Genomic DNA, 13,863 nt, shown 5'->3' on the forward strand with positions numbered 1-13,863 from the left:
ATTCTCCTCACGCTGAATCAAGTTAGCACTCTGGGTGTGATATCCCCATATCCCGGCCCCGTAAAGGGCTGATGTTATACATCTTGAGTTATATATTGACAACATCTCATGGATTCTGCGGCACCCTAATTTAGCAGCAAATCTAAAAACGCAGCTTGTATTCCTAGCCAGTTTAAAATGGACACTAGCTTGTTCTTTGGCCCATCTCCCGTCTCCTGAGAAAGTAATGCCTAGGTAGCAAAAACTCCTAACGGGTTCTAATTTCTCCCCATCTAGAAAAAAGGACCTACATTTTCTTGGTTTCTTACCACATGTCATTGTAAATGTCTTCCCTTTATTGATTATCAACTTCCTACTCCCGGTGAATTTATAAAACCTATTAATCAATTGTTGCAATCCATTCTGGGTCCTGGAGAGAAGAACCGCGTCGTCCGCGTATAAAAGGACTGGAATTGGGTTACCATTAATGGTAGGTGCATCTGCGTTAGATTGTCTTAAAATTTGATCTACCTGATTCATAAAAAGGGAAAACAAGAGTGGGGCAAGTACACATCCTTGTTGGATACCTCTGTTGATTTTAAAAAAGGGGGTGCACTCTCCATCTGGTCCAAATCTGACTTTACTGGATAGGTTTTCATACAACCTGGCCAGAAGATGGATAATTTAGATTGGGGCGCCCATTGTCAGCAAAACAGGCCAGAGCAGTGTGTGTTCCACCAGATCGAATGCTGAACTCAAGTCAGCAAAGCACAGGAATAGATTACCATCTTTAGCTTTAGTATACTTGCTGACTATAAGTTCAAGGTTCACACACTGCTCCATTGTACCCATCCCCTTACGAAACCCATACTGTACTGGGAATAAGATGTTATTTTCCTCAACCCAGGCTTCCAATCTCACTAATAGAACTCGACTAAGGATTTTGACTGACGAGTCCAGGAGTGAGATAGGACGATAATTTCGTGCTTCTGACCTGGAGCCTTTTTTATAGAGCGGCACAATAATTGACTGTCCCCACGTTACAGGAAGCTTGTCTTCTATGGCCCCGTTAAAGTAGCGTGTCAATATTGGGGCCCATAGTGTCATTTCATATTTATAAAAATCCATTGGCACCCCATCAGGCCCAGGGGCTTTGCCACCCTTACTATTTCTAATTGCCTCTGCAACCTCATTTAAGGTCACAGATAGCTGCATTTTCTACCATTTAGAACATGATACTGTTTCTACAGTTAAAATTGGCCCATCTAGGTTAAATCAGAATTAAAAATCCCAGTAAAGTGGGCGATCCATGCGCGACAACTGACATGAGAAGTAATCTCAGGGATGTTATCATTCTTTAAAAAGGGACTATTTACAATTTCCCAGAATAATTTATGATTTTTTGTTTCTGCAGCCATATCCAAATTTGTCCACGCATCATTTTGCAGCTCTCTTTTTCTGGATGCTAGGGCAGTCTTATAGTTAAGACGCTCTTCTCTAATTTTGTCTGTATCTCTGGGCTTAACTTCAAGTGCTTTTTTTAGTTTTTTTAGTGACTGGGCACAGTGCTTATCAAACCACACAGCTTTAATTCTCCTAGGCTTCCTATTTCTAGCCACAAGGGAGTTTTCAATTGTTTTAGTTATTTGCTGAAAGTTAAAAAGTAAAACGGACGGGATCACGTTAGATGCTAAGCAATAGCCTACCTCGCTACTGCATTTAAAAATTGTATCTGCCATAAATTGTGTGGGGTCTATTTTAATCCACTTCATCCTCATGCCATTAGGTCTTACAGCCGTAATCCCTTGGATAGGTCTTCCGTACACATTTGTATTTGGGCCCCAACCCATTAATTCCAGAAAAATTCTGTTGTGGTCACTCACTGGCTGTTCTATAATCCAGACCTTAGAATAAACAGATCCGTTAGATACCAGGATATGGTCAATGTTTGTATGGGCATCTCTCCCTCTAAATGTTGGGCATTTCTCATTATTTTTATTCTTTGTACAATCTAGTAGCTCCAGATCTAATTTGGCTACTAGATTGTTAAGTGCACTTCCGTAATTAGTGTGTGGAAAGTGATTAAAAACTGTGCTGTTACCACCAGAGTATTCTTCACGATGTCCACAAACCCCCTTCTGGGCGTAACTACATGCTTTAATGTTAAAATCTCCTGCCCAGAGAATTACTGGGCGGTTACTTGGTATCGCAAGTGTTTCTTCTATTGCCTGCTCTACGTCCGATACAATCATACCCCGGTTGGGTCCAACAATATTGTTATAAAAGTTGACTATAACTAGATCCCTACTTTTACTATGCACCAGACGCAGAACTGATGCATGCTGACCCACCTCCATATATCCACCAGGGCTGAACTCCGTTAGGGTAGTGGATACCAGAGTCAATAAACCACCCTTTGCTCTACCTGCCAGAGATGCTACTGCATTCACGCTATATGTAGTGTATCCGTCAACGTTAATTTGTGCTCAATGCCACGTCTCTTGTAGACATATTATGTCGTAACCCTGCTTGATGAAATTATCCCAAAATGGAGTAGATACTTTAGCAGCAATCCCCGCTATGTTCCAGGTAATAACCTTTAAAAAATCATCCGGGCTGCCATGTAAAAGTTCAGGGTGATCAGTCACTCTTGGTGTTTCAAGACTCACATTCAAATTTCTGTCCATAATGATGGTTGCATTGGGCATGATTATATCATAGTTTTTACACTGGTTACTATTAATCATATTTGGCACATTATCACCTTCTGCCCCATTTTTACCCCTTAACCCCTGTTCGTTTGTGGCTATTCCGCCAGCTACAGTAGTTTCAGGATGCAAAACTATGGGTGTTTCCTTCAGTCAATCATTCTCATCTAGTGAGTTAAACACCTGGAATCTATTGAAGGTCGGGATTGTGAAGTTGTCCCATATATTATATAATGGTGCTGGTTCGTTAGCTACATTGAAATGATTAGGATGTACAGCCCCGGGGTGGTTAAAAGTTTGCATTGTGACTTGTCTTCCTAACTGTTTCCTGTAAAAATAGTCTAGGGGAAGCAGGGTAGTGTTGTATTCGTGATTAGAGGGCATAGGTGCATTTAAAATCGAGTCTCTAGCCCATTCGGGAACCCTGAAATTTATAACTATGCAGTCCCCATTTATCTCCTTTTTGCTCAGTCCCACCCATCCTACTCTCTGCGTGGAAATAATCTGATTTGCCCATCTTGTTGGAAATCCGCAGTTTTTGGCAAGCCAGTACAGTGTTTTGTTTTTCAGGGTTTCCTGATTTTCGAATTAATTGGGTGGGCTTCAGTTTAGGGACGTTAGCAAGGATAGCTACATACGATCTACATTCTGGTGGTAGGTTGATCGTAGCAGGGATAATATTATTATTAATGTGCCGCATAGGTATTGACATGTTCTTATTGTTATGAATGGGGCCACCTGTCTCCCTTTGTCCCACATTGGCTTTCTGACCCATCTTTGTATTTGGCCCAATGGTAAGTAGCTTTTTCGGTTCACTTACTGTTGCTACTGGGGTTGGAATACTAGGTACTCTGCTTGCACTACTTAGCTTATTGTTATTATTACTGGGTTTCCCAGTTAGTGCATTAATTACAGGTAACTTTACTTGTGTTCCAATGTGTTCTAATAGATCTAAGTTAGCTATACCCAGTTTTTCCAAGTTCTCCACTTTTTCACTTAAGGCCTTTAATCTTTCGGTCACTGGTGCAATGTGGGATTTTATCATGCTCTCTATTTGTTGAGCCAGACCCTCTCTATTAATTGAGGTTGGATCTTTCTTTCGTTTGTATCTATATCCCTTGCCCAATCTATTAACAACCAACAGTTTCCTATTGTGAGCGGATTTATGTTTAGGTTGATTAGACCCGTGATTGCTCGTACTACTTAACAGACTGATGCTAGATGAATCAGCTATGGGTATAATGTCGTTAGTGTCACCGCCATCCATCTCCACTGTGACATTAGGCGCATCATTCGATGTTAAGGGTCGGTTTATCTCACTTGTTATCAGGTTCGGAGTTAGTGACAGCCTACTCTCCCTAGCAATAAACACAGTAGGTTCTAATGGTTGCGGTATATCAGCTTGGTTCAACTCATTCCCTGGCAAACCTACATAGGATTGTAGCAGCATTGAATCATGTAATAAATCTGTCACACTTGATATATTTACAGGTGCGTTTACTACTTGTGGGGATTGGCTTATAAGACACATACTTGGTGGTAGAGATAATCGTCTCTCAGTATTTTCAATAGCATTAACAACGACCCCAATAGTTTGTTGCAGCATTCTGTCGATTGCGGTTAGAGTGGGTAGTGGGGTTGGCGTCAGCGTCAATTTCCTGGTTACTGATCTTGTATGCATGGGTTTTTTTGGGCCGTAACCCTGCTTTTGGCCTCCATCAATGAATTAGTTAGCCACTACCAGTTTATTCAAGAATATAGGGGGTGGTTACCTTTGTCGGTTTAATGGCAAAGCCAAGGGAGGTGGCCCAGCCCGGTCTCTTTCGGCCTCTGAGGGCCTTAGAGGGCCCGCCCTTTGCCCGGGCTTCGCCCGGTGTCCCGCGAGGCGGGGCTTACAGCACCTTTATGCGCCGCCTGGCGCCGTCCGATGTCACGTGTGCAGCAGGGCTCGCTGGGAGTTGTGGTCCCCTACCAGCACTCCACTCGGCGGTCGGGCCGGTAAGTTGACAAAACCGGCGAGACAGCGGGAGGCAGGTGGGGGGGTCCGGTCTCAGGGTGGAGATATGGCAAGGAGTTCACTCGCAGCAGCAGCAGGCAACAACGTTTCCCCACTCAGCAGGGGCTTACAGCACCTTTATGCGCCGCCTGGCGCCGTCCGATGTCACGTGTGCAGCAGGGCTCGCTGGGAGTTGTGGTCCCCTACCCGCACTCCACTCGGCGGTCGGGCCGGTAAGTTGACAAAACCGGCGAGACAGTGGGAGGCAGGTGGGGGGGTCCGGTCTCAGGGTGGAGATATGGCAAGGAGTTCACTCGCAGCAGCAGCAGGCAACGGTAGTCTATTATCCAACATCAATGGTAGTCTATTATCCAACATCCATGGTAGTCTGTTATCCAACATCAATGGTAGTCTATTATCCAACATCAATGGTAGTCTAACGTGTGACCCTGAGTTTACGCAAAGATCATGCATCTATTGTTATGACGAGGGTTGCCAGCACTAGAGAGCCCTTCCTCTCAGATCAGGTATATCTTTGTGAAGTACAATGTTGCCCCCACATATTGTACAAGCATGCCAGTCTTTCACTAATCAGGACATGGCATCTAGTCTTGAGTGACCCATGTCCGGGCGCTAAAAACTAGACGCCCCTGGCTTCCCAGTACAGCGCTTCGGTTACTCTAGAAGGTGTGCTGCAAGACAGCGAGTGCAAATGCAATTGCTGGTAATCCTTGTCTTCTGAAGCACAAGCCATAGGACTATGACCCAAGTAGCCAAGTCATGTGCCCCTCAGTTATCCTAGGGAATGAATACTCTGAGTGCATGGCACAGGCAACATGCCATTCATATCAATGTTTCAATGTTTCTGCAGTTATCAGGAATCCAGAGCATCACCATCTTTCAGGCAGGTTACCACACAGATGCTGGGAAGCAAGGCCTGGGCTTCTCTTATCATCCTGTGCATGTTCCATACAGATACCTAGTAATCTACTGGTAATCAAGGACCCGGCCACTATTCTTCCAAGTCTTTGTACCATATAGATATGGAAATCACTCTAATCCCCAACCAGGCATGTTACTATGCAGATTCATCCCTGGCTTGTAGCACAAATATAGGGAATCTAGTCAGCAGCAAGCTTGACCTCTGAGTGCTTGGTATATGTTCTTACATGTTGTAGGACTAAAGTGCTTAGAGGTGATCTACCATACAACTTACATGATTCCCAGCATACCCTGGGAGAATTGGGTAAGTTAAAAGGAATAAAAACAAAGAGGGTGACATGAGCATTGTTTCTTAGTTTAAAGAAATTGAGGTAATTTTGTGAAACTCTGAATGAATCTATGTATTTTTCTGCTGAATTCAGGCAGGTCTCCCAGGGGGTGCATGATGCAAGCTTAAAAGCTGTGAGCAACGGTTTTATGTATATGCACCATATTCTGGACACTTTAGGATAAGGAGGATGACTACTGTCACAGTTGAAATGTCTACATCTGACACCACAACTTTTTTATATACTGACCCAGGTTGCTGAAGATAATGATCAATTCTAAATTCTAGCGGTAAAAGGAGATCGATGTTGTCCCCTATTTCTCTCTGATGGTAATACACTTTGGAATGCTTAACTAGAACTTTATGCCTCTCAGTGATTAGAAATATTTTAGAATCCTTATAGGACGGTGTTGATTTATATCCAGTGCCAAATGAGCTTGCCCCCTAAATATAATCCCACTTAGATTTGTGATTCCAGAGCTAAATCAATCAGCCTGTTCCTCTCAGTCATGCCAACAAAAACAGAGGCAACCCAAAGCACAACTAGCATTTTCTTCCAAGAACTCCACAAGCGATGCAGGGATGTAAGGTCCAACCAGACATTCTACCAAACATATAGGCAGAAACCATGTCCCAACACACCTATCTATGGCATACCAAACCTCAAATATAGTAAATACAGTGTATTGTAACCTTGTCCCTCTTGGGCTTGTTACAAACAGATACAGGGTATCCAGAACTCAATCAGAGTGTCACAGCCACATTACTATATCAAATACAAGATATCCAGTGTCCAACACCACTGCCAGTCTCAAGCATGCTTCCACACAGATTTAGTAAACGCAGTGTCAAACAACTCGGTTGCTTCAGACGTACTGCCCTACTATACAGGTATGCCGAGCTAAGTCAGCTTGCCTCTTCCAGGAGTGCTGATACACAGTTTACAGGGTGTCCAGGGGACAATGTGCAACTCTCCTATCCCTACCAGACTATCGTCTTCGGAAGTAAACAATTATCAACACAAGCAGCCTTTTCTCTAAGTCATGCTACTCAACAGATAGAGAGGAGACAGGAATTCGGTGTCTTCTACATTCCAGGTACGCTGCTACAAATGCTATGAATGTACAACCCTTTCGGCCTTTTCCCCACAGGCACGCTGTCTTACAGATACATAGCAGTAGGGTGAAACTGTCCGTTTCCATCCATCCGTCTATGCAGTCTCAGGGGAATCTCAGGTTCCTTACGGCATACCGCCAAGGCGAAAGACAGTGGTTGCCTTGAGGTAACCCTAACCCTTGTATCAATGCTGTAGTGGTAAGGTTCTACTTCCCTAAATCTACTACACTGTTTCTTGTTTGAAGGATCCCTTTAGGTCAACAAAAAAAAGAGAGGGGGACCAGGAGCCTATTAAGTCCAGTGTCCATGCTCCACAAATGACCGTTTAAATCATAGGGGACACTGTTCCAAATTAAGGGTGCAATATGTCACCCAGTCAATGTGAAGAAATATAGAGAGTAGAATAGAGGATCAGAGGAGAAGAAAAAGAGAGAGGCAGAGGTTCATCCCCAGTATTAAGGATCCAATCCCGAAGGGGAGGGCCAAGTCTAGCCTCTTAGTTGCACTCACTTTCGCACACACTTTAACACACTTGATCCACCCCACACACTCGCACTTACCTAATGGCTTTTCTCTAAAAAGATCTCCGTGAAAGTGACCCTTCAGTGGACCATCGGGAATTGCAGGGACGGCCCGACGAGGAGCCAAAAAGCCCAATGATGAAGCATGACATCCTTCAGGTTGTGTGAGGGCAACTAAGAGGCTAGACTTGGCCCTCCCCTTCGGGATTAGATCCTTGATACTGGGGATGAACCTCTGCCTCTCTCTTTTTCTTCTCCTCTGATCCTCCATTCTACTCTGTGTGACATATTACACCCTTAATTTGGAACAGGATCCCATTTTTAATAATCTCTTTAGACCAGGAGCATATCAATTGTTGGTGGCAGTTGACAGTACATAGTTCTCTGCTCTCAAGATCTGTGGGTGCTCAAGGAGGGGTATCTGTGCGCTTTGTATCTCCTTATCAACATCTCTTGTTTAACCCCCTTTCAGGCCCAGTGAAATCATGAACTGCTGCCCATGCTGGCATCTCTTCAAGTCCGACTTGCAGGTATGTTCTGAATGTACATTGGCTGAGTGGAATGATTGCTGGTCCAAAACTGTGTACTTGGTAGCACTGTTTCGGCAATCAACGGGTCCGGAGAGGTCTTCACTGGGAGGATTTGTTGATGAAGTTTTCCTTTAAGAAGAGAGAGAGTACAACGTCACAACCAATAGTGTAAAGGAGTCAGTCTAGCACTCAAGATCCAACATGAGGGCATGATTTTCATGGTACTGACGGGTATAGCTCAGCATGGATACTGGGATGGACAAAGAAAGATCTGGCAGTACCTTCCTCAGAGACCCTTCAATCCCTTGCTTGTTGGAGCATGCGCATTCAATATCTCCTTGGATAAGAAACTCCGGTGCCTCTACAGAAAGATTTTGGAGGTGTAGCTAGCACATACTAGGCACGAGTAGTTCTGTGTTTTAAAAAAACACCCAGGGTTCTTAAAAAAACAAACTCCATAAGTCAAATATCCAGGTTGAAATGCAAGCCGCCCAGGCAAGGTAGCTATAAAACCTTTACAATGAGTAATACTTATGGTGTAGCCATACTCCATGCTATTCAGACAGTGACGGATAGAGGTTACCGTGGAAACAAACCAATGTCGCAATGAGGTTGTGTGGATGGCAGTTCAGTGTTGTGGCAACAATGTTGTAATCTCTGCAAGTGGGGCAGCATGGGTGATTCAACTGAGTGCCAATCAATGTCTTTCTGACTCTACATCTTCTCTTATTCTAGGACCTTCCAAATGAACTTTCCCAGCACTGGCCAACTTTAATAAACAAAACGGACTTCTACTTCTGGTAAGACACTCTCTTAACTACTCCAAAGCATTATGCAGGACGTTTCTCTACCTGCATCCTTACTATGCTTTAACACTGTGCACAGGCACCAGCTAGCAGTCTTCAAAGGAGGCTCAGCTTTCATCTCCATCCGGTGGTTAGGAACATGCCTGAAACTTAAGCACCAAACAAGGGAGAAATTAATAAGAAAGGGACATGGGGCAACTGTAGGAAAGGAATGAGAGATGTGGGGGTAGCACAGGGATAAGAGAAAAGAGTTTGCAGATGGAACACCTTTAGCATATGATTAGATGAAAAGCAAGCTGAAAATGTCACAAAAACTGGCAGAAGCCATAATCACTTCATCCTGGCTCATGTTGCATCTGTTGTAGCTAAGAAAGACCACACCTACCTGGTCAACACTTCATGTGTGGATGTCCTGCCCGAAGGACTCTGCTATTTTGGGGAATCCACACCCCGTTCCATGGCTGCCTTTCCTCTATGTCGAAAAACTGTCATCTTTTTTTTTGAGCTACGATTTTAGGTAGCTCACTGCACTACCCAGCTAAACCTCATTGAGGGATTTTCTGCCTTTCTTTTTATTTACCATCTAGGGAGAGTACACCTCCTGTTATAGGTATATTTTTTCTGCAAGACCATGCCCTGTGCACCAGTACACACCCTTGGTAAACGTCTTTGTTTAGTAAAATTACGTTGTTTGGGGGAACAAACCGGAAATCCCTACTTTTGCAAAGGTTCACAGTAATGCCCACCCACCTTCAAGCTCACTGCACTACCCAGCTAAACCTCATTGAGGGATTTTCTGCCTTTCTTTTTATTTACCATCTAGGGAGAGTACACATCCTGTTATAGGTATACTTTCTCTGCAAGACCATGCCCTGTGCACCAGTACACACCCTTGGTAAACGTCTTTGTTTAGTAAAATTACGTTGTTTGGGGGAACAAACCGGAAATCCCTACTTTTGCAAAGGTTCCCAGTAATGCCCACCCACCTTCAAACTCTTCGCCCCACAATTAGGGCTGCGGGGAACGCACTGAATATTTAGTTTGGGAAACACACTTCTAAGAAATGTACAGTTAAGTAACTTGACAAAAACACCATTTGTAACACTAAGGGCCTGATTACGATGGCGTGGCACCGATCCAACCACTGAATCAGGATGCGGGCGATTGGAGTTCAGCTGTCGGGGGTAAAGACAGCCGTGTCAGACTGGATCAAGGATCCCGTCAGGGCGGTGGTTGAATCCTATTCCTTGCAAAGAGGGCGGTATCTGCTCAGGCACCATCGTAGGGATTAGGATGTCCCTTTCCGCCTGCCCTTTCTTGGTGTTTCACCCGCCATGAAATGGCAGGCGGAAAGTGACTTTGGGGGCCTCTAGCAGGGCCTCCTTCCCTCCTGGCCCTACGCATGGTGCCTGCCACACAGTGCAGGGATGTTGTAAATGTGTACAGCCCACAGCACATGCCACAATGCAAAATATACACATTGCGACAGCCGTGAAGGCGGTCTCATCATAATGCAGGGAGCCGGATCACCGACTTCTAGTCGGGCTGTCCTGCTCCCTTCACCGTGCCGGTCGGACATGAGTCCGACCGGCATTGTAATCAGGCCCTAAGTTACAAGCATTCGTCTACAGGTAGCTATTGTGTAAAATACATTAATAACTTACATGTTTCACCATATATGTACACAATGTGTAACACCCGCTCTAACACTTCTATAACTTGAACGGATTACTTAGACTGCTGTGTGACAGCCACCAGCGTCAAACACAATGCCAGGTAGAAATCGTAGCATCACATTTTATCTTTTTATAACATAGAGAATTTACTTGCGCTCCTTTAAAATAATTTGCATGTCATCCCCATGTGTAATGGTGAACTCCATCTTTACCTCTTTAGAACTGATGGGAATTAGCTAGAAGAATTGTCATGTTTCATAACCCCTTAAAACTGTTAGCAAAGGGACAATATGGACTTGATGATTGACATTCAGCTGAGTGTTCATGAATCAAGTTATTCATGCATATATAATTAACTTTATTTACAGTCTCAAACTTCCTACATGGAGGCAGTTATGTATAATGTTCAGACACAAATGTATACAGCCCAAAATGCTAACAGCGTAGCACATTATCAGTTCAAGGTGGGAAACATATACTCAATTCTCACAGCAATCCACATCCTACCGTGTCAGGCATGGGTAACATTTGCAAATGGCATTTAATAGATCCACACTTTAGCAATGGTTTTTAGGGCTCGCCTGGCGTTGGAGCGCGAAGCGCTCCCGCCAGCGAGTTCTATAGTCACCTTCCTCCCTGCCAAGGGAGTGTGAGCTGTGAACGAGCAGCTCTAGACCTGTGAACGAGCCGACTCAGGTCCGTGAACGCGCGGGAACGTCAATGTGCACGTTCACGCGCATCACGCTCCTGTCCTCCCGCGTCTCTGCCGAGGCGCGCTCCAGGCCGACTTGCGGTGTGCGTCACAGCGTGTTCCAGCGGCCGGAGGTAGGTAAGTGAGGGCCGGGGGGATTTGTTTGCTTGTTTGTTGCTAGCTTGTGATTAAATGTTTTTTTTAATGAGGGCAGACAACAGGAATCGCCCGTGTTGTGTGGCGATCTTGCGGCCCCTGTGAGAAGCGTGGCCTTGGAAACTGGGCTTCACATGCGTGGGCACTATTTTCGCTGAAACTTGTTTTTTTTGCTAGCTCGGCCATTGCAATAGGAGGCGCAGGGATCAAGCTGGAATGAGGCAGGCACGTTTGTGGGCTGTGACACTGCATGTGATTTATAAAATCATGAGTGGTCCAACCTGTATGTTCATTGTGGGTGTACGGAAGGTGAGAGAGGGGTGAGGATGCTGCTGTGTTTTGCATTTCCCTGGAGGTGTATGGGTGTGTTGCACGTCTCTTCCCCCGTTGCCGCAATTCCTCGGCTGGTATGTGTGTTAATGCCAGGCACATGTCAATGTAGCTCTTGGATGGGTAGTTTCCAAGCACTGTTACCAGCAACCTGCGAGATTGCTCATTCGGTTTATGCTCCTGCTACAAAACTCTTACATTACAATGCAGTGACATTATTAGGAACACATTTTTTACTTCTATTTTACTCTGCGCTGCATACAACTCTTTTACTGGTTCTAAGAGCTGTAAATAATAGCTAGTTACATTTCTCGTGTGTAGCATGCTGAGAGCGCTGCGTGGGTTCTTGCCATTGACCTCGTTGCTTGAAAGTCTGTTTATCAAGCAATGAATTACACACTTTGTTCTCAGAGCGAATGGAACCCCCCCCCCCCGCCCCTCCCACTCTTGAACGCTCCCACCCTCCACACTAACTGTTGGGAGCCCGGAGCTGCCGCCTGCTCGGTAACACACTCTGCGTGTCTTACCACAGTTAAATTTCTCCTGCATTTGATGAACAAACCACTCACTAATGAGCAAAACAGTTGAATAAGTCGCTGACGTCTTTCACCAGCTCAGGGTTGATAAACATGTCCACCAAGTCTGCCAGCACCGCCGTTCTGCTTCAAACTTTCTAAAGGGCCTCAAGACTTAGTAGTGGGTCTTGTGTGCTGCACTATTACATTTTTCAGGCGTGTTTGTGTTTTAATGCATGTCCCTTAATTGTGAGCTACGGAGCTTTTGAAATTAGGGCGATGATTCCCAGTGGGAAAAAACATACACTGTTAACTATAATTTATATAATGGCAGTGATTACCCGACCACAGTGTCATGGACTGCGACCAGCCAAACATTGCTCATCCCTGCCAAATAGGGGCCATTGAGCAATGTGATAACTGCGACCCTGGAGTGACTCACTCACTGGACTAGTAAATATGGTTCTTGAGTGTGTCTGTGCAGCAGGAAAAATAATCAATGTATAGGTTCTCATGGTGATTAAGAATGGACCAAGAATTATTTTCCTTACCAGTTTTAAGTACAAAAACACTCCATTTTAGATAACTCTCCACAGGTAGGCTGCTAATAAGAATGTTTTCTTTTTGTATAGTACGTTGTGAACTCAATCACCCTCAGACACTTCTAAAGCTATAACAACCAAGCATTAGAACAGGCAGGAAGATGTTGCCAGCATTGCAAGGACAAAACAAGCATTTGCAATGCAATAGGTCTCGCATTTGCGAGAGTTTGAGCTATTGGCATTGTAAACGATAATGCCATTTATTTTTATGTTGGTTTCAAAACAGATAAAAAAGGCATTGTCATTAACAATGCCAATAGCTTAAACTTTCGCAAATGCGAGACCTATTGCATTGCAAATGCTTGTTGTCCATAGCAGGCGCTTTAGGCAACATTTCGTGACTCACAAATTATTGTCTTTTCACCTGAATAGGTTTCAAGGCAAAAACTTTCACCGTAAATTTTTTGTTGGTAAAGTCATAGTTTGCCACAGCATTTACTGAATTTATTATTTCATTAAAAACAATCTAGTTGCAAATGTTTCCACTGAAACTCATATAGATTTATTAAATATTGGTGCCCTCTTCTTTTTTTTAATTTTTTTTAAAAAACCTTTATTATCCATTTCAATAACATTACAGGCATGGGCCTACAACCACAGGGGCTGGCCGCTAATCAACGTAGAAGCAAATAGATTGTAGTATGTTACAGTTCTTCAGCCGACATCCCCAAGGTCCGGCAGTGATTCAGGATAAAAGTCTCATTGAACGCACAGTTAAGTCACAGGATGTGATAAAGGTTTCATTTTTAAATCAACGAAATAAACGCAGCGGGTGCTACACAATCGAAGGTACTAATACGGTGGCTAGGCAGAGAAACAGGATATGCAAATCAGGAGCAGCAACTATTGTGACGCTAGCGTTAAAGAATACTATTCAGGATATGAAGCCATACAATACCCAGTCTACATTAAGCGGCAGTCCCAAGGGCCCGCCCATCCAAGGATCAGGATAATGAAAGAAACGAGA

At 44.2% G+C, this 13,863-nt stretch overlaps 1 protein-coding gene across 3 annotated transcripts in view; it reads left to right on the plus strand.

Annotated features, from left to right (window-relative positions):
- Positions 1-13,863, plus strand: part of LOC144782012 (ribonuclease Oy-like) — a 128,839-nt gene that overhangs the window by 60,426 nt on the left and 54,550 nt on the right. For all 3 annotated transcript variants that reach the window (XM_078661120.1, XM_078661119.1, XM_078661121.1), the window contains 2 exons: positions 8,063-8,120; positions 8,856-8,920. In XM_078661120.1, coding sequence (XP_078517246.1) covers positions 8,063-8,120; positions 8,856-8,920 — 123 coding nt within the window. The remainder of the gene's footprint in view (positions 1-8,062; positions 8,121-8,855; positions 8,921-13,863) is intronic.

This window comes from Lissotriton helveticus, chromosome 9, assembly GCF_964261635.1.
Source record: "Lissotriton helveticus chromosome 9, aLisHel1.1, whole genome shotgun sequence".
NCBI lineage: Eukaryota > Metazoa > Chordata > Amphibia > Caudata > Salamandridae > Lissotriton > Lissotriton helveticus.